General features: G+C 51.4%; 1 protein-coding gene across 6 annotated transcripts; it reads left to right on the forward strand.

Moving 5' to 3' along the window:
* Positions 1–2,989: 2,989 nt before the first annotated feature.
* LOC132465719 (catenin delta-1-like) lies at positions 2,990–16,832 on the forward strand. Of its 6 annotated transcripts, none has more exons than XR_009527682.1 (20): positions 2,990–3,136; positions 5,651–5,719; positions 6,037–6,159; positions 6,870–7,147; positions 7,685–7,969; positions 8,675–8,915; positions 9,204–9,426; positions 9,593–9,785; positions 10,237–10,354; positions 10,470–10,626; positions 10,863–10,880; positions 11,276–11,347; positions 11,788–11,915; positions 12,272–12,422; positions 12,864–13,059; positions 13,378–13,580; positions 13,901–13,942; positions 14,068–14,135; positions 14,412–14,521; positions 14,979–16,832. XR_009527682.1 is itself a non-coding variant. In XM_060062445.1 (20 exons), exons 1-20 carry the CDS (start codon positions 2,993–2,995, stop codon positions 15,035–15,037), a joined length of 2,823 nt encoding a protein of 940 aa, XP_059918428.1. In that variant the 5' UTR covers positions 2,990–2,992; the 3' UTR covers positions 15,038–16,832. The 6 variants fall into 6 exon arrangements, 5 of the variants coding, with proteins under 5 accessions (XP_059918428.1, XP_059918430.1, XP_059918429.1 ...); XM_060062445.1 differs by having other exon boundaries at positions 14,412–14,466; XM_060062447.1 differs by lacking the exon at positions 14,412–14,521.
* Positions 16,833–20,151: the final 3,319 nt, after the last annotated feature.

The raw sequence follows: 20,151 nt of genomic DNA on the forward strand, positions 1-20,151 counted from the left end.
ATACGGGCCAACTGTAGAGGCAGGCGGATGAGTAGGCACAGCTTGGGGCGGGCGTGGCCTGGTGGGACGGGGGACTGCTGGAGGGACGACGCCGGGGCCAGAGTGGTCAGGCCGACATATGGCTCGGAGGGAGCTGCGTTGGCACGGGCGCCCGTACCACGCCACGCACCGTCGGGCCTGAGTGCTGACGGGGAGCGTCGGGGCTCACCACAGCCTCTCGCTCGGCCCCCTCTCTCTCTCCGCGGCTACCTTGTGGAGCCGCTCCAGAGAGCGGAGTAAATACAGGGTGTGTCTGGAGCAGGAGGGAGTGTGCTTTGTTGAGCAAACAGAAACCCCTCCCTTCCCTCCCCTAGCTCTCTCTCCCCCCCCCCACTCCCGCTCTGTCTCTCTCCCGCTCTCATCTTCACGTCTGTATGATATTCTCACCACGCTGTCGTTTATTTTGGGTCAGCTGCACACCAAACCCCTAGTCCCCTTGTGTGGAAAACAACATTCTGCCTGCGAGCTTTTCCTCGCCTTCCAGCGCTGTAGCCCCCCCCTCTTCCCCCTTCCCCTCCCCACAAGCCTCCTGTTTCTGGGTGTGGCGTGTTGTTTTTTAAAAGGCGACTATCGCGAGAGAATTTCCATGATAAACAAGAGTTTGAAAGGAAAAAAAACAGACAGACACACTCGCTCAGACACACGTCTCTATTTTGGTTCAGTTGTGTCTGCCGCAAGAGGGTCTCTCACTAGCAATCATCTCTCTGGTGTTACTCTGGCAACGGAGCCCTCATACAACCGGGGACTGGAGTAGAGACGACGTCTCCAAGTCTATTACCAGTCTGGGAGCTCCAGGCCCTTTGTGCGGGCCATAAGGGAATGTACTGTAAAAGCGCCTTTCTTTCTTTCTTTCTTTCTTTCTTTCTTTCTTTCTTTCTTTCTTTCTTTCTTTCTTTCTTTCTTTCTTTCTTTCTTTCTTTCTTTCTTTCTTCCTTCCTTCCTTCCTTCCTTCCTTCCTTCCTTCCTTCCTTCCTTCCTTCCTTCCTTCCTTCCTTCCTTCCTTCCTTCCTTCCTTCCTTCCTTCCTTCCTTCCTTCCTTCCTTCCTTCCTTCCTTCCTTCCTTCCTTCCTTCCTTCCTTCCTTCCTTCCTTCCTTCCTTCCTTCCTTCCTTCCTTCCTTCCTTCCTTCCTTCCTTCCTTCCTTCCTTCCTTTCTTTCTTTCTTTCTTTCTTTCTTTCTTCCTTGTGTGCGTGCGTGCTTTGGGTTATCTTTTATTCAAAGAGGAGGGATCTCTACAAGTGAAAAGATTACACGGTCTCGACCCTCTGATTGGTACAGTACAGACAAAATGTGCATGATGATAATCTTTTATCAATTCATCGCGCTGGTGGCTGAGACTGCGTTTTTGACTGGAGGAGTCTCCGCCCTTGTCTGTGTGTAGCCGTGAGGGCGTTAAAATAAATGAGTGCTTGTAGCGTAGCCGTCTGGAGTCGGTGGTCAGAATTAAGGGTTGTAGTGTATACTTATGCTGCAGCACATGCAATGAGACACACGGCACACATTCAAATGGCGTTGCGTACGCCGACATGAGGTAGCAGCTAGCACATCACGTGACCGCTGTACTGTCGGGTTGTGCAGACTTCCAGATCCAAGCTTTCCTTTCCAGCTGGTTCTCAACAACGGAGTCTGGTGTGATTTTAGTGTGTGTGTGTGTGTGTGTGTGTGTGTGTGTGTGTGTGTGTGTGTGTGTGTGTGTGTGTGTGTGTGTGTGTGTGTGTGTGTGTGTGTGTGTGTGTGTGTGTGTGTGTGTGTGTGTGTGTGTGGGGGGGTTGGTTTGTTGCCGTGTTGAACGTGACTTTTATACACAATTTTTAAGGCAGATGAATAAGGCGTGTGTCTTTGCATACAGTCGCTTCTCAGAGGTTGGGTGTTGTTGACAGGGTAGGTAGTCCCACCTCCCCTGCAGCTTGATGTGTTAACGCTTCCTTCGCTAAGACAATAATGACAAAGTGTGGCATATTTCCACATTGGTAAAATCCACAGGCTCATCATGGCAAACTATATGATGCGATGGCAGCCAACGGCATGTTAATTGGGAACCTGAACATAAATTAAGCTTCTGTCTGAGTGGATCTAGAAAGGTTTGCAACGCCAACTTCTCCGTCATGACCTGTCCGATGAATAACGGCCTATTGTGTTCTGATTACTTATTAATGACCAAGCTATTTGCTTGTTCCAGTCAACGCTTATACACTTGAGCACTCTTGTGTTACGCCTTCACTTCCCATCTAAAGGAGGGGGTATCCAATGACACAGAGTACATGTACTCAAGTTGAATTCCAATGTGGCGTCCAAATGTCCAGTGTTCATATTTGAATATGAATATCGGCCACTTTGCTCAACCATTCTCGGTATCAAAGTACTGTTCGAAGTCGTCCAAGATCTGAGCGTGTCTCTGTGGGCGTGTCGCCGCCGTGTGTGTTTGCCTAACTGTACAGCCACTCTGCGAGCCAGACGCTCCTGGCCTCTATCTCTCGCTCTCTCTCTCGCTCTCTCTCTCCTCTTTGTTTGCTGTGGTGCGCTCAACAAGCCAGTGTCTCTGTGTAACCGGGCCCCCCCCCTCTGTCCCTCCACCCTCCTCCTCCTCTCTGCTCCACCCTGAACCTCATCCCTGCTCCCCTCTGTCCCTCCACCCTGCTCCTCCTGCAACCTTCCCCTCTGTCCTTCCCCTCTGTCCTTCCCCTCTGTCCTTCCCCTCTGTCCTTCCCCTCTGTCCTTCCCCTCTGTCCTTCCCCTCTGTCCTTCCCCTCTTTCTGTCCCTCCCCCCTCCCTCTGTCCTTCCCCTCTGTCCCTCCCCCCTCCTCCCTCCCTCTGTCCTTCCCCTCTGTTCACTCCCCTCTGTCCCTCCCCCCCCCCCTCTGTCCCTCCACCCTGCTCCTCCTCTCTCCCTCCCCCCCTGCTCCTCCCCCGCCCCTGCTCCCCTACTCCTGACCCCCCCCCCCCCCCCCAGCTCTATGGAGCAGTGTGGGAGCGCTGCCGCTCTTCTGGAGTCGGTCAGGGAGCAGGAGGCGCAGTTTGAGCAGCTGACCCGGGCGCTGGAGGAGGAGCGGAGGTGGGCGGGCCTCTCCGGCGGGGGACACGCTCCCTCTCACACGCAGGTAACCTCCCCCCCCCGGTTCTCATCCCGGCCGTCATGAGACCCCCCCCCCCTCCTCGCTCTCCCCCCAGGGGGGCATGTCTCCCCTCCCATGCTGTCGCACCGATCCGCCATTGGCTATTGCTGTTAACGCCGCCCCCCGCCCCGAGCACGCCGATCATCCATCTTCTAACATGCGGTCGTCATCCATCGCACCTTTGACCTGCGGGTGGCCTCGGCCCTGCAGCCCATTCCACCAGTCTCTCTCTAACTGGTTATGTCCATACCTTTCACTGCAGTCACTCTGTGTGTGTGTGTGTGTGTGTGTGTGTGTGTGTGTGTCAGACTCATGTTTGTCAGTCATCCCTGGTCCCTGACGGATCACCCCGTCCGTGCACATAATTGCACAGCTTCTAACATGCCAGGAGACGTCTCCCCCCCCCGACCGCCGGCGGCGTACCTATACCGCGAGTCACCGACTGGATACACTAACATAGCCTCAGGGCCAACCGCTCACCCTTATCCCCTGACCAAACGGTTTCTCCCCGTGTAAACATCCAGGCTGTTTGTCCTGTTGTCTGAGCATGTCGTGCTATGCATGTGCTCATCAGTTGTGCATGTGCTGATTGGCTACCCGCATCTGCCGTGAGTCCATGCTCCATGCATTCGTTCAGCCTCGTGGCGTTGGTGACTGGCACGATTCTGTGATTCCTGACGTCATTCTCGCCTTTTTATTTTTGTGTTTTGTCCTATTACAGTACTTCAGTGTTATTAAGCTCCATGCCAGTCTCTTTATTGGGGTATTTAAATGTATCCACTGTTCTAAGTATTCAATACGGTTAAACAACAACGCTGGCATCGATGTCTGTTGGCATAATTCTAAGCTTCTATTCGGGGTGCTTTTCCCTTTGCCAACGTCTCCTAATGAATCAACAAAAAGTGTGGCGTGGCATTTCCTCCATCGACTATCTAACAAACGGCAGATGGACCATCATCCCAAAGCTACCCTCAATGGTCACAGAGCTCCCCTGTTGCTCATCCATGCCACCATATCATCTTCCAGACGAAACTCTGAAGAACCCCACTGCACCGCCCCCGATCACTACAGCGTTGACTCATGTCCAGCCCGACCCGGGGCTATTTCAGTCCGGGGATGAATGCATCGTCTCTGTGTTCTGAGCGCCATCGCTGCCTGTGTACATTTAAACTGACGGAGGCGAGCGCTGCTGGTTGCGTAACGACCTCAAAGGCTCGACTCCAGCAGGGCTCCCGGTCCCCCGTGTGATTTGTTTACGGCCGGGCTAATTGGTTAGACAGGGCTGGCGGTGAGCCCTCCACTCCCAGGAGCAGTCGCTCTGCGGAGGCTTTCTCGTGACACAGGGACGGGCTATAAGGTCCAGAGCCACACAGCGCTGGGGCTCTTGGTGCCCTGCTGCAGCACGGTGCCTCAGCACTCGGGGGGGGGGGGGGGGGGGGGCTGACACAGGGTACTTTGGGCTAGGACTGCACACGACATTGGGTCCGTCACTGAACAACCATGTTGTGTTTATAATCTTTGAGAGCGTGTCTCTCTCAATGGCTTTTTAAACGGCTGAACCCTTTGTTCCTTGCCATGAGCGGTTCTCTGGTGTCAAGACCAAGAACCGGGAAGCTGGATTTTCAACTCTGAATATATTGATTACATTTCCTCCAGGCGATGCTTTTAATATGAATAAATTAGTACATGAGTCGAATTGGAAAAGGCAGGCTTACTGGAAACGAGCAGCCCATCTTTCAAGAAGACTTGAAGATGAAATAAATAAGCAGCCTTGAACTAGCTTGGAGACAAGTTCACATTGTCTCCCACTCCAAGAGGAGGCCAAGAGGAACCCCTGCTGGCTACTTCTGGTAGTCTCATTAAATGCATTTCCTTGTGTGCGCTGAAGCTGTAGGAGAGGTCCTTACTGCCGACCCTGTTGGTACTGACGGTGTATGATGAAGGGGATGTGTGTATGGGACAGCTCCGTGTATTTTTTTCTCTAGTCAGCTGCCGCCCTGCATCTCTTGGGGTCCAGTAGTTGTGGAATTTTTATTGCATTGGTTTATTTCTATGCATGCATTTTTTGTGATGCATGCATACGTCCTCCCTTCGTTTAAGTTGATTTTGTGGTAGTTTATCCTTCGAGCTAAAGCTAGATTTGAGTGCATGGTGAAATACGTAAAAGTGCCTAAGTAGGTAAAAATGAGTAGGGAAATGCTTTTTAAAATACAGTAAGAGGGGAGTTTTGTCTGTGGCGTTGCAAATAAAGACTCCTAAATGAAAAGTACATGACCTAAAACATAAAATATGTGATTTAGTAACTACATAGCAGTATGTCGCACTCCTTTTTTGAGGAAATGCTTGGGTCCCAGGCGATGATTAAGGTCCTGACGTTATCAGCTGTGTAAGTTGTAGGAAGTGATGCAGCTTCAGGAGCTGTTATCAACGCGGGTTTGACGCAATCGCATCAGTTTGTGTTTGCCGACTGACTGTGTTGGTTCTTTTCACTCGCCACAGAACGGCTGTCTGGGGGATGCAGACATAGAACGACTGAAGCTGACTGACGGATACATTAACGGAACACAGGTAGGTTTGTGTGTGTGTGTGTTTACCAACCCTATATTTATCAATATGCCATCTAGGGCTGTACGGTAATTAAGATTTTAATTGCAACATATTTTCCTTGTGTTGTGATACCAATTATTCATTGCGGTTGACAGATTGTCGATTTTAAATTAATGTTCAGTTGCGCCCACCGTATGGAAAAAAACAACAACCAAAAAACAATAATAAACTGATTATGTTGTAACAGTTTGTCATCTGATTGGACACTGAGAAATCGGTGGCGGTTGCATCAACCGGTGATTGAGCAAGGGGCTTTAACGTTGTATTTGCGTCACCAGTACAGAATGGTGGACCCCGCCCACGGCGCGCTGGATGAGAGCTACACTCCAGAGGATGATTTACAGGAAGCGCACTCCGTCTTTTCCGACGAAGGGTCGGCGCTGCGGCGGCCAGAAAACGGGGTGAGAAGCGCACTCGCCCACACGTTGTCGCAACACGTCCTCTCAAAGTGCCAGTCTCTTACTCACCCATGGGCCAATGGGCCCCTCCATGCACCATGTCCCTAACGTCCTCTCACAGTGGGAGCAACTCTGTTACTCACCCGTACCCCCGGGGCCCTCCGCGAACCGTGTCCAGGGCTGAACGATTAATCGACTTCAAACCGACATCGCAATGTAATGGAACGTGATTTGCAGAATCGCATTGGCAGCTTACGCATTAACAGTTAAAAGTCCGATTTTGGGGGATTTGTTTCTGACTGGAGATCAGTAAGATTCATATTTATTTTTATTTTACTATTCAATAGTTAATTAGATGTTATAATATGAATTCATGCATCAATTCATCTTTGAAGGAAAGAGCAGTTTATATGTTGACTCCTTCCATTTCTGGCCTGAAGGAAAGAGCAGTTTATTTGTTGATTCCTTCCAATGTTGTGTTGCTCATTCTATAGAATGATTTATTGCTTGTTTAGTAAATAATACAGAACATAAGGAACATCACAATCGCAATATTGGTCGAAATACTCTCGATTTAAATTATTTCCCCAAAACGTTCAGCCCTAAACGTTCCCCCCCCTCTCCCAGTGGCTGCCACTCTGTTACCCCCCCCCGTACCACTGGGCCCCCCTCCATGTCCCGCGACCCTAACGTGGTTCTCCCCTCCCCCCCAGCACCCCCAGATGATGATGAAGAAGCCCATGGTGGCCCGCTCGGTCCACCCCTCGGAGGGTCTGACGGTGGACGGCGGCATGATGGCGCCCGGCATGGGCAGCTACACCGCCACGCTGGACCGCTACCGGCAGGCCGCCCCCGCCGACTACCCCACCGCCACCGTGCCCCGCAACTACCACTACGGCCCCCCCGCCGGCTACGATGACTACCGGCCCGGCCCCCCGTCGGAGGCCTACTCCAGCATGAGCAGGGGCACGCGCATGGACGAGCGCTACCGGTGAGCACCCTGCAGCCACCACGACCTTACTCCATGAAGCTCATGCTTTAGGTCAGCTCAGGAGGCGGTCACTCCTTCTGTATTGCCTTACACTTGATGGACATGACCACGTTTTTTTTTTTTTTTTTTTCGTTTGAAAGGTCATACAGCACTTGGTGACCCACGTCTGCAAACGTTATACCAAATAAGTTCAAAGGAACTCTCTCTCTCGGTCTGTCTGTAAAAGAAAATCGTGATAGTCCGTGGTATGTTTTTTATTTTGTTTTCTGTCAGTCAGGCTCATCTTCGAATCCTCCGCAATCTTTTTTTTAATTAGCTGATGGGGTATTTTAATGAGCGGTGTTGTGGATGTTGGGAGTGAGTCAGACCTCCTACTAAAACATGTACAAGTATCCACTGTTATATTACCCTACGCTTGATGGACATGCCTAGTTTGTCCAAGACCCTGCGCTGCAGACATGTATCCATGGCTACAAAGAACCCCGCCAGTGGCTGTCTTCTCTGTCGTCATGGCTGCCCCTCTCGCCCCCCCCCCAGGCCCATGGACGGCTACAGGACCCTGGACTCTGGGTACCGGGCCCCCAGCCGCCAGCAGATGGACCCCTACGGCGCCCAGCCCCAGGTGGCCCGCGGCGTGCGGGGCATGGGCTCGGCCATGGACATGCGCTACGGGCAGTACGGGCCCGAGGACGACCAGCGCAGCCTGGGCTACGACGACCTGCACTACGACATGGGGCCGCCCCCAATGCATCCGGGGGGCTACGGCACCATGCCCCGCCTGGGGGGCCACGGGCCGGCAGGCATGGACCGGCGCCGGCTCAGGTGAGGGCAAGACACAAACGTAGCAGCAGTATTAGCCGTAGCAGTAGGCCTAGCAGTAGGAATAGTCCCAGGAGTAGACTTTATGTTCGCTGTACAAGACAAACAAAGACATGTATATTTTATTACAAATGATCAGACATATTGAAAATTGGTAGACACACATTTTACTCAAGTTAAGGTATTGTTATTTTTAAATTACGACTAGAGTAAATGCGATAGCGTTCATTTTAATAACCACTATCTGGATCTGGATGATTTTAATCTGGATGTTTGGACATCATTTTGATCCGTTTACTTCTACCAAAGGAAGTGGGCCAGATTTTAACAGGAAGAAGTACTCGCTACAGGAAATAATAGACCTTGTTTATCTAAGAACTATATCCTATTATTATAACTATTATATCTAATTATTTTGTTGAAAGCACTTTCTTTTTTTTAAAGTTCATGTAGCACTTGGTTAACCACATCTGCAAACTATTTACCAAATAAAAAGAAACGGGAACTCGCACTCGGTCTGTCGGTAAAAGAACATGGTTATCGTCAATGGTTTGATTGTGAAATCGAATCCTACGTGTTATATTTGAAATGACTGGTCGGGTATTATAAAGAGCTCTGTTGTGACTGTTCGGAGTGAGTCAGACTTAAACATGAACAAGGATCCAGTGTAGCTGACGCCTCACTCATTTAAACATGCTCTATCTGCAGGAGCTGCGAGGACACTTTAGACGGAGACATGGGCGGGGTGGACCCCTACGTCTGGGGGGTCCCCGGGACCATGGAGAGGGGGAGCATGGCCTCATTGGACAGCACACTGAGGAAGGGCCCGCCCCCTTCCTGGAGACAGCCGGAGCTTCCCGAGGTGATCGCCATGTTGAACTACCGCCTGGACCCCGTCAAGACCAACGCCGCCGCCTACCTGCAGCACCTCACCTTTAAGAACGACAAGGTAGACACACGCATGCACGTGACCTTCCATGCACGTCAACATGCACACATGCGTGCACACACACACTTCCTTAATCAAACGCGCACACACACGCGTGCGCAAGTACACTTCCTCAATCACATACGGTCCCTTACCGTTTAAGAACAACGATCATGTCGATGGTGTGTCTGGGAGGAGCTCCACCGAGCTGCTCCTCGCCGAACCTCAAAGGGGGGGGGGGGGGGGGTGAGCCGTTCTCTGGGCGCCAGACTCTCCGAGCGACTCAAGGCGTGCCGCGTTGTGTTCCAGGTCAAGTCGGACGTTCGGCGGCTGAAGGGCATCCCGGCGCTGGTGTCCATGCTGGACCACCCCAAGAAGGAGGTGCACCACTCGGCGTGCGGCGCGCTCAAGAACATCTCGTTCGGCCGCGACGCCGACAACAAGATTGCCATCAAGAACTGCGACGGCGTGACGGGCCTGGTGCGGCTGCTGAGGAAGACCCACGAGCAGGACCTCACCGACACCATCACAGGTAACCCCCCCCCCCCCCCCCCGCACACGCGCGCACGCGCACACGCACACACACGAAGACGGACGTGTGTTGTGCCGGACTCTAATGCATCGCTGCGTGGCAATAGCATCGCCAAGCATCTTGCAACGGTTTGTAACGGGCGCTCCTCTTCCTCGCCGCGCCCCAGGCACCCTGTGGAACCTGTCGTCCCACGACGTGGTGAAGATGGAGATCGTGGACCACGCGCTGCACGCCCTCTCCGACGAGGTGATGGTGCCGCGCTCGGGCTGGGAGCGGAGCAGCGACGCCGGGGAGGAGAACTGCAAGCCGCGCCACCTGGAGTGGGAGACGGCGCTCACCAACACGGCCGGCTGCCTCAGGTGAGGAGGGGGGGAGAGGGAGGGAGGGGGAGGCAGGGGTGATGATGAGAGGAGGGGGAGGGGAAGGCAGGGGGGATGATGATGAGTGGGGGGAGAGCGGGGAAGGCAGGGGTGACAATGAGAGAGGGGAGAGAGGGGAAGGCAGGGGTTATGATGTGAGGAGGGAGAGAGGGGGAGGCAGGGGTTATGATGTGAGGAGGGAGAGAGGGGGAGGCAGGGGTTATGATGTGAGGAGGGTGGGAGGGAGGGGAAGGAAGGGATGATGATGATAATGAGAGAGGGAGGGGAAGGCAGGGATGATGATGATAATGAGAGAGGGGAAGGCAGGGGTGAGGATGATGAGAAGGGGCAGGGGAGGAGGGGGAGCGGTGGCGTGAGGCGAGAAAACTATCGTTTTGGTTTGTTTGTTGTTTTTAAAACCTACTCCTCTGCCATGCCCACCCCAAAACAGGAACGTGAGTTCGGAGCGCAGCGAGGCCCGGAGGAAGCTACGCGAGTGCACCGGCCTCGTGGACTCCCTCATGTACATCGTCCAGTCGCAGATCAACCGCAAAGACGTGGACAACAAGGTACGCTTGAACCAACGCCTCGGCGATGAGCTTCAAACCCTCACACTGCTACAGGTTGTTTTGTTTGTTTCTATGGACTGTGGTAACCCCGCCTCTCTCCTCTCCTCTCCTCTAGTTGGTGGAGAACAGCGTGTGTCTGCTGAGGAATCTGTCCTATCACGTCCACCGCGAGATCCCCGGCTGCGAGCGCTTCTCCGAGTCCGTGCCCCTGAACCAGGGCCCCGCCCCCGGCTCCCAGAAGGGCAGCTGCTTCAGCTCCAAGAAGGGCAAAGGTCAGTGTCGAGCTGTCAGTGTTGCTGTGTGAAATACTGCGGGTGTTGCTTCCCAAAGGTCGCCGTCCCGCTGTGTCGGGGCGTGTGTGTGCAGGGAGCACCTATTGCTGTGTTTTTCTTCTCAGTCTTACCCTCCTTTTCCGTTTGCCTCCTCCCTCTCTCTGGCCTCTCTTTATCTTTACCTCCCTCCCTCTCCTTTTCCCCTCATCCTACGGCCTGACGTGGGCTCTGTTTAGATGAGTGGTTTTCCAAAGGTAAGCTTCCCCTGTCGGATGTTCCACTTTCCCCGGCCTGCGCTCTTGTCTCGGTTGATTCCCGGACGCCATATCCCTCCATCCTGCATCGCCCGTCACTGTACTAACATGTCTGAATGCATCACCATGACGATAGTGCTTGCCCATCATCATCATGCATGCAGGTATGCGTTACTTGGCGTCCGCCAGTAAAAACTGCATGGTACCCTTGCCTGTGTCACTGCCTGCCTTGACCCAGCATCATAACGCCTGCAGAGGGAGAGGGCTGTGGACCCCCTCTCCCCCACCATCCAGTGTCTCCCCCAACCCGTCCTTAACCCTCTCACAGGCCTGCTCCCAACTCAACCCATCTCACCCCTCCCCCCTCTTTCCCCCCCCCCCCCCCCCCCCCCCAGGAAAGAAGGACGACGACGACGACGGAAGCGGAGACCAAGTCGACATCCCCAAGAGAACGACAGCCGCCAAAGGTATGCACGCCCCCCCCCCCCCCCCCGGGCCTCTGGATAGCCATCCATCACGCTCCGGGCTACCGGGAGGCTTGTCATACGCTGTGCAAAGCCCCCCCCCCCCATGACTGTCGCAGGCTGTTCGTGCCATCTGTGCCTCCACCTCTGCCTGCTAGTCAGTGCTTCTGCTTTTCGTAAAAGAAGAAGCATTGGACAGCAGAATAAATATGATGGTCAACTCCATCTGTCATTATCTATTTATATCCACCATACCATCTATCTATAGCGTGCTTAATTCAGTCAATACGCTATCGGAGAGCTGAGAACGGCGGCTATGTCTTTGGCCGGTCAATAACTTGGTACTGAACTCTATCAAGGCATTGACCGTCAATGGACCTCAGCCGCAGCAGAGTCCCTGGCTTCAGCGCGGGCCTCATCGTGCCGTGTCTCCCCTCCCTCAGGCTACGAGCTGCTGTACCAGCCAGAGGTGGTGCGGCTGTACACCTCCCTGCTGCGAGAGAGCAAGAACGCATCGGTGCTGGAGGCGGCCGCCGGAGCCATCCAGAACCTGTGTGCCGGCCGTTGGACGGTAAGCGACACAGACGCACCGGTCCCTACCCGACTGTCAAGGGGAGACCGTCCTTTAAAACCTACCAACGCTGGACAGACCCACCACAGAGACGGATATCGCCACCTGGATCAGTGCAAAACAATGGCTGTGTTGGATTTGATTTGAATTGGCTCCAGGCAGTTTTATAAAAAATAAATCGAGTTTGTAGGGCAGTTCCTATGTGTCAGCTAACTGCTCACAGTTCTTGAATTACTGTTATATTTATTGCAGGACCACATCTGGTGTGTATTTAACAGATTATATCTGGGGTGTATTCTGTTGTGACCGGATGTGAAAGCTAAGTCCAGCCCCTCTAACCCGGCTCCTCCCTGCAGTACGGCCGTTACATCCGGGCCACGGTGCGCCTGGAGAAGGGTCTGCCCATGATGGCGGAGCTGCTGGCCCACGGCAACGACCGCGTGGTGCGCGCCATGTCCGGGGCGCTCAGGAACCTCGCCATCGACAACCGCAACAAAGAGCTGCTGGGTAAACGGCCACTTCCTGTTCTGGCTTAACGAGGGTTCGATCGCTGGGTAATAAAACGCATTTCCTCTGGTGGACTCCAGAGTGGCTTGGTAAGAGTGGAAAGTAATGGCGAGTGGTTTGTTGGGACTAAACCTTGCCCCAGCGGGGATCGAACCCCTACGTCTTAACGACGTTAATGCCTTGCTTTACCAACTGGGAGACATTGATCCACAATGTTATTATTTATTTTTTGTGTTCTTTATCTCAGGGTTGTTTCTTATTAATAACTTTTGTGTACCTTTTTGTACGGTGGCCTTGAGTGCCCAGAAAGACGCCTACAAATTATTATTATTATTATTATTATTATCATTGTGATCATATGCGCTGACATTGGAGAGTCGATTCGGGGCTGAGCACCTGATGAATGACCCCCCTCCCCCCCCTCTCTCCTCCCTCCCCCAGGGAAGCACGCGGTGCCCCACCTAGTGGCGGACCTGCCGGGCGGCCCTGCCCAGTCGGCCCGGCCCCTGTCGGAGGAGACGGTGGTGTCGGTGCTCAGCACGCTGGCCGAGGTGCTGGGGGGGGGCAGCCTGGAGGCAGCCAAGACGCTGCGCACCTCGCAGGGCATCGAGCGGCTGGTGCTCATCAGCAAGGACGGGTAGGTGGGGGTCCCTCAACGTGGGGGGGGGGGGGGGCGGGGGCATGTGACCACCATACTTGTGACCCCCATACATGTGACCCAGAGAAGTGTCTTTTGTGCGTCTGACCCATACATGTGACATGTGACCCTAAGAAGTGACGTTTGTGCATGTGACCCCGTACATGTAACCTCTGATCCATGAAGTGTCTTTAGTTCATGTGACCCCATACATGTGACATGTCACCACCATACATGAAGCCCTTCCCCGCCAGGTGCTGGGAGGATTCTGTGTGTGTGTGAGAGTCCGGTGCTGACGGCGGTTTGTGTGCTTCGCAGTAAGCGCTCTGAGCGGGAGGTGCGTGCGGCTGGCCAGGTGCTGCAGCTGGTCTGGGGCCACAAGGAGCTGCGCCGGCCCCTGGAGAAGGATGGCTGGAAGAAGGCCGACTTCGCCGTCAACCTCAGCGGCGTCAACGGCAGCACCAACGGGGGCCGCGCCAACGGTAGCTACGACGACGGGACCCTGCCGCTGCTGGACAGAGGTGTGTGTGTGTGGGTCTTATGAGGGATCAGGGAGCCTGAATTTAATAATAAAATATGGCGCGGCTAAAATTCAGATGACTGACCACGCTATCCAGAAAGACAAACAAAACGCAACTTACCACGTGCTGGTTCTTTATCAGCAGGTTTCATTGAGCCATGTGTTTGAAATTTGCCAGATCCCGTTTTATATTTAGATAAATTCCAGTGGCCTTTTTACAGTTCCCCAAAATGGCAATTGGTTGGAGTTCGAAAGTAAAATAAAAGGGAAATGGGCAAAGCAGTAAAAGTATAACTTATGATATTTGGTTTGCTTCAACAGGGGAGAAGAGGGACATGATCCCCCTGAACGACCTGGGACCCGGTCAGTACATCTCCAAAACACCTCCTCTTCCCCTTCCTATCCTTTAGCCTTTCAATTTCCCCACTGGCCGTGTCTGTTGAATCGATGTACTAAACGTCCTCCCCACTTCAATGCTCCCCATGCAGAAGGCTACACCACACTGGAGCAGAAGGAGAGGAGACACACTCTAGAACACACCACAGACACTTTACCGGTAAGTCCCCCTGCCCGACAGACAAACAGGCATTCACCTGATCCCACGTTGTCTTAACGGCTCTAACCTGCTCTCCTTCTCTCACTCGCACTTCCTAAAGAAATGAATAACACTTTTGTCTGTGCCTTAACATCCTTCTGAGGCCTCACGGTATGCTCACTCTGTGGTGCGCCCTCACACTTCTTTCCTCTTCCTCCTGGTTTCTCTGTCTCTGTCTCTGTCTCTCTCTCTCTCTCTCTCTCTCTCTCTCTCTGTCTCTCTCTCTCTCTCTCTCAGCGAGGGGTGTATGGGCCCAGAAAGGGCTCCCTTCCCCTCCTGGACTCCTACGATGGTTAGCCACCACCCCATCCCTCCTCCCTCTCCCCTCCTCTGCATGTCACAGCATGGTATGTGCTGCATGGAGACGCTGGCTCGCGCTCTTCCCTTTTCTCTGTGTGTTCTAACATCGTTCAAACCTGTCCAATAACCCTCTTCTTCGGGGAACCAACGCTGTCCTCTGTTGTGGTGTTAAACCGTTGCTGGCGTGTTTGGTTACCTTGATGTTCCAGCGTCCTACTGCAGTGTCTTTGTTTTTTGCGTGTGGGTAAGCATATGTTTGCCCACGTCGGGTGGAAACGTATGAGAGGGTGCACAACCCTGACCTCTCACCCCTCCACCCAGGATCGGGTTTATTGCAATCCTAAAATGACGCGTTGTTGCTGTTGTCGTGCGTGCGGTTAACCATGGGTGTACCATAGTCTGTCTGTGCAGTCTGTATTTTATTTCTAAGTTTTAATATGGACGTGTCATCTTGTTCTGACCTTCCCGCTCACAAATGGTTTTCTTGTTTTTTTTCTTTTCTAGAAAAACTGATTGTGTGCATCACTCAGAACGGGCCTTCCCTGCCTTACCACTGCTACTGATGAGCAACGACCAGAGACGGACAGACACACACACACACGCATACACACAGACACGAACAGAAACACACAAAGACTCTCTCTCTCCCAGTCTGTCGCTTGCTCTCTCTACACTCTCGGCTCCCCCCCCCCTCTCCTTTTTGTACCCTGTTGCTCGCTGATCGCTTCAAGTGGATATAAAAAGGAGGATCCAAAGAAAACGGTTGTGTTGCAGTCGACCGATCGACCGAGACCACACAATCGTTTGATGATTTTTTTTTTCATTTTCCTTTTTTTTTTACAAATTCATTGTAGCGTCAGATGTATTGTCTTAAATTATATTTCTTAGCTCTAAAAACTCTAAAGGCAATCAATGTATGTCGACAATCATCTTTTTTTCCCAGTCATTTTTATTTTTTGTATCCTGTTGCTGCCAAGTCCTGCATCCAAAATAAATATGTTTGTAGAAATCTCTTTTAGGGTATTTACTGTACATAACAATAGTGACATGGGACGACTGCATTTCTCCTTTTCTATATATATATAAATATAAAACTGGTATATATTTTAAAGTTGAGCTTAATTTAAATGGTCCAGTATGATGGGACCAGTGAGATGGAACCAGTAAGGGGACGCCAGGAGAAGCTGCTGGGAATCCGGGACACAGAAACCGGGCGGCTTTCGACTCCGCGTTTGACGTTTGTACAGAAGTTATTCCGTCTGAAGATATTTTCTCTGGTCGCAAACGCGCTCGGATGCAGGCCAACAGGAAGGAGTGTGTATATATTTGATACGGTCAACCTGTGGGCAGGTGTGTTTATGTGTGCGTGTGAGAGTGTAAGAATACGGACCGTGGAATGTGTGTGTGCACGCGGTAAGGGATCATGCGTCTAGGACTGGCCCAATAATGCTGTGCGTTTATTTAATGTTATTTTTCTTCTTTTGTTTCCCTGACCTTATGTCATGGTGAAAACAAAAGCAAACCTTCCAATGTTCATTTTCTGTTAGTTCAAATGTACTAACTGGCTCTTTTTGTTTTGACTTGTGACTTTATTTCCTAAACCTTTCCCTCAATTAAAGTGATGGTTCAGCCGCTGGATCGATCGGTCATCTGGACGGGTCTGTTTGTTACAATGCAGTCAAACTCTTGGTTTGAAGCGGAGACTGATTTCCCTGAGGAGTACAAATACAGAAAGTAACTGATGCGGTTGAGAGAACAGTTCTCCATCAAACTTAAAAATAAGACAATGAACCACAGAGAGAAGCTGATTCAGCACATTAAGTTGTTCAGCTGTTCCAGAACTGGAAGGAAACGCTAACCTCAGAGTCCCAACGGTTTATACGCTCTCTAAAAGGCTGTCATGGTAATTTCATTACTCCTCGGGATGGGGTCTGCGTCTGAGCAGTGCTGAGAGCGAGAAAGACTGTTCACCCTGCTCGAAGGAAAGCAGCGGTGGACGTTAAGGATGGGAACTGAAAAAGCACATTTTAGATATTCATTGTGTAATTTTTTTGACATATTTTCTTATTTTGGGAGTTGGTATGTTTGGGAGTGGTGGGTGGTGACGTTATGCAAATCTTTTAATTCCATGTTTTTTCCATTTTGTTCATTTTTAAGTGGTGTATGTGACCAATCATCTGTTTTCTTGTGTTTTTCTACACAGTATATCTGTCATAATGCGTATCTGTGAAACACCATACCATTCGTACCTGCCTTGGCTCTCTGAAAAATACATTTTTTTCAGTAAACTTGTAACTGGCAATACCGTTTGTTTTGTTTTTATAAATAAAGATTTTCTTAGACAATTTAAGACTCTGACCTTGCGTACAGGTTATTTGTATTGGCCGCAGTGTTCTCTCTATAACCATGATGTAGCAGAGACTTGCAAGTCCATCATTATAATTTACTTTTAGATCCATTTCTAATGTGCATGTAGACTGAAGACAGTATGGTTCTAACCTTAAACTCTAGCCGTATGAACCATTCCTCATCCACAGAGCAGGCTAGGCTCTGAACAGGTGGTAGGCTGACCCGCGTCTCCTCCGGATAAACGGCGATATTAAAACACCTTCCGGTTGACATTCACTTCATTGTGTCCTATTAGCTCTTTGTAATACAAAACTAATGCCTTTATTTTATTTAATGCATCTTGGCCGCTAAACCCCACATCTGCCTAAATATAGCTGGTTATTCTAATCCTGCCGTACGACGGCTGGTCATGACAAGAGCCTGAATTGTTGAACCCAACCCAGAGAGTCACGCTCAGAAACCGGTGACCGGAGTCCGAGTGTTTCAGCCTTTCCCCCGTCACCTCCAGTCATGTCACCGTTATGCGGGAATGTCAGCGTTACGTCGTGCTTGAGGGAGCAGCGTGTTTTGTAACTGGTGATTCGTGTGAACGTTATCCTGACTCACCCCGGTAGAGCGGTGTGACCGATCGCTGATGTCCACACACGACTTAACACCTCGGTGCAGCTGCTGGCTCACAAGGCCTTCGAAGGCATTTAGTCGAGTGGGTTTTCTGGGTATGTCTTGTATACACAGGACTCCGTGGTAACATGTCCTCCAGAAATGTCGTCACGCCCATGTCCTATATTCATGTGCAATTATAGTCTAAGTTAATAGAGGGAAGGATTTAAAAAAACAACCCTGACTTTGCCAGGGTTGTATTTTTTTCCACGGATGGAAGTCTGATATCCAAAACTGCTGTAACCACAGCAGGTTGGACCCTGAATGACTTATGAAGGGTTCTCATGTAACGAGATGGGAAACTAGATGGCACGAGGTGTGACCATTGGACCAGATCATTCTAAGCATGTTCTGGAAGGATGTTGTTTTGAAGCCGCTGTGATCAAATCAGACTATTGTTTACAACTTGTAAGAAAACATGACACACCACAGGCTTACCCGTATAACAGCAGAGTATCACACTTTGTATAAAAACACCCACCTTATGCAGTAGGCTATATAAATACAACCTGTAGTATTTGGGCCAACCAGTGCCCATGGGCCACCCTCCTCTCCAACATGAGCCGGTCCACTCCCACCACTCAGTCTCAGATCTATTTAGGGCTCCACGTCTCTCCCCTCACTAAGGGCTGTGGACTCTTTCTTGAGAGACTCCGGGACACATGAGAAGTGTGAATAACTGCCGGGAAGGACTCAAGACTAAAGGGATTACACCGCATCGCCAAGGGATTGGCCCCGCCGTCTTGACTCGACCCAGCTGCGGTACGGGGGGCTGTTCGATCCACACCGAGTCGTGAGCGGGGGTCTGTGTGTGTGTGTGCTTGGCATCACAACATGCTCCTCGTGTTTGACTCACAAGACCGTAGCGCGGACGTACGCGTGTTCTCTGCTTGAGGCCGACTTTGAGGACTGCTTGGGACTTGGAACAAACAAGGAAGTGTTTGTTCTATAATGGACCTCCTCAGTGTGGAGCCGGCCCAGGGATCCCCAGGCGACCAGGATGGGTCCCACAAGGGCTCCCTGGCCTCCGTCCGCAGGACCACCCACACGGGAAAGCAGAGCGGCCTGGCCTACGGGTTAGCGGTGGTCCTGCATCAGCTCCGGCCCTTCATCCCCTTCGTCATCATCAGCATCCTGGTGGTGGTGCTCATATACCTGCTGCAGACCATCATCTACGGAGGCCCCTTCACCGACCCGCACTTCTTCGTCAAGTTCGACCAGAGGTGGCCCCGCCGGGACCCCCATCAGGTCCTCGTGGTCCCGGCTGAACCCTACAGCCCGCCCCCGCCTGGCCGGACACACGGTTAACGGAGCTCGCGGTTGAGTACGAGACCCAAAGGACGGTCTCTGAGTAGAACCACTGGACCTGGTTTGACGTGTTCCTCTGTGGATGTAGGAACCAGGGCCTCCTCAGAAGTGGTTGACAGGACTGGAATGTGTCAACGCGACAGGGACTGGAAATCAACGCCTCTTAGATTATGTTTACAAATTTGTGGAGCCCATGGCTACTTCTGGTGGGGTAACAATATCTTTACAAGGTTATATTTAGTCGATTTTTCCCATTAATTCTGTTGAATAATTCAGTTTGATTCAAACAATTCCTAAAACGTATTGGCTGCCAATTGGCTAAGTTCCTTTTTTTTTTCTCAGAGTATATTAAACAATGCATTATTTATTGATCACTTATTGAACCCTTCAAGTTGTGCAAGACTATAAAGTTTCAATAAAGTCTACAAATCGTTTGTAGTGTGACGCAAATATGCACATAAGCTGCAATAACTGCACATGGCCACAAGGGGAGCAGGACCAAACACATAAGCTGTAATAACTGCACATAGCCACAAGATGGAAGCATCATCACACATGAGGAAGCCGGAGGCAGGCTCTCAAAACAATAGCCAATCAACGATGTACTACGTCATATAGGCCACGCCCACCCCGTAGCCCCGCAGGCGTGGGGGGCGGGTTGGCAGGAACCTTATGGCAGCTCATCACCACGGATGACCAGTTTCGCGTCTCTCCATGCGTGTATATACAATTCCCCTCATTTTGCTTCATAGTTACCATACCGAAACATAACCAAATAAAGTGAGTTATAAGCGGTCCTGATTCGAGTGCCTTTTCTAAAGAACGCGACGGTAGCGAACATTGATAACTGTACTATCCGTAGGTTAATAACGAATACCTTAACGTTTTATTATGAAGATGTTTGAAGCAGGCGTAGCCACAATGTGCTGAGCGTCAGCAGCATGGCGGTTCCTCAGAGCAGGTCTCTGAGGAGAAACAGCACCGCCTAGTGGCGCAGCGCCTTACTGCCCGGGCGGGAACACGAGGACAGAGGAGGACCTCATCACAGAAACACGAGGTTTCACTGAGATACATCAAATTAGAGAGTTATAAACAAAGGGCCATAACCAGTTAGCTTTCGATATTAAAAGGTGCAAACTTGAAAGGTGCAAACTTTAAAGCTTTGCACAGAAGTTGTGGAAAAAGTGTGAGCAAACGGTGAGTGTCAGTCCCATCCCATAGATATATATATTAACTAGATGCCCTACGGCGGCGTCTAGAACGTCACCATAGGCCGCCATCATACCACAGTAAAGCTTTCTGGTGGAACAAACGCTAATACTCTTATCTCGCTGAAATCTTGACGGATTTACAAACGGTT

Source organism: Gadus macrocephalus, chromosome 10 (assembly GCF_031168955.1).
Source record: "Gadus macrocephalus chromosome 10, ASM3116895v1".
NCBI classification, from domain to species: Eukaryota; Metazoa; Chordata; class Actinopteri; order Gadiformes; family Gadidae; genus Gadus; species Gadus macrocephalus.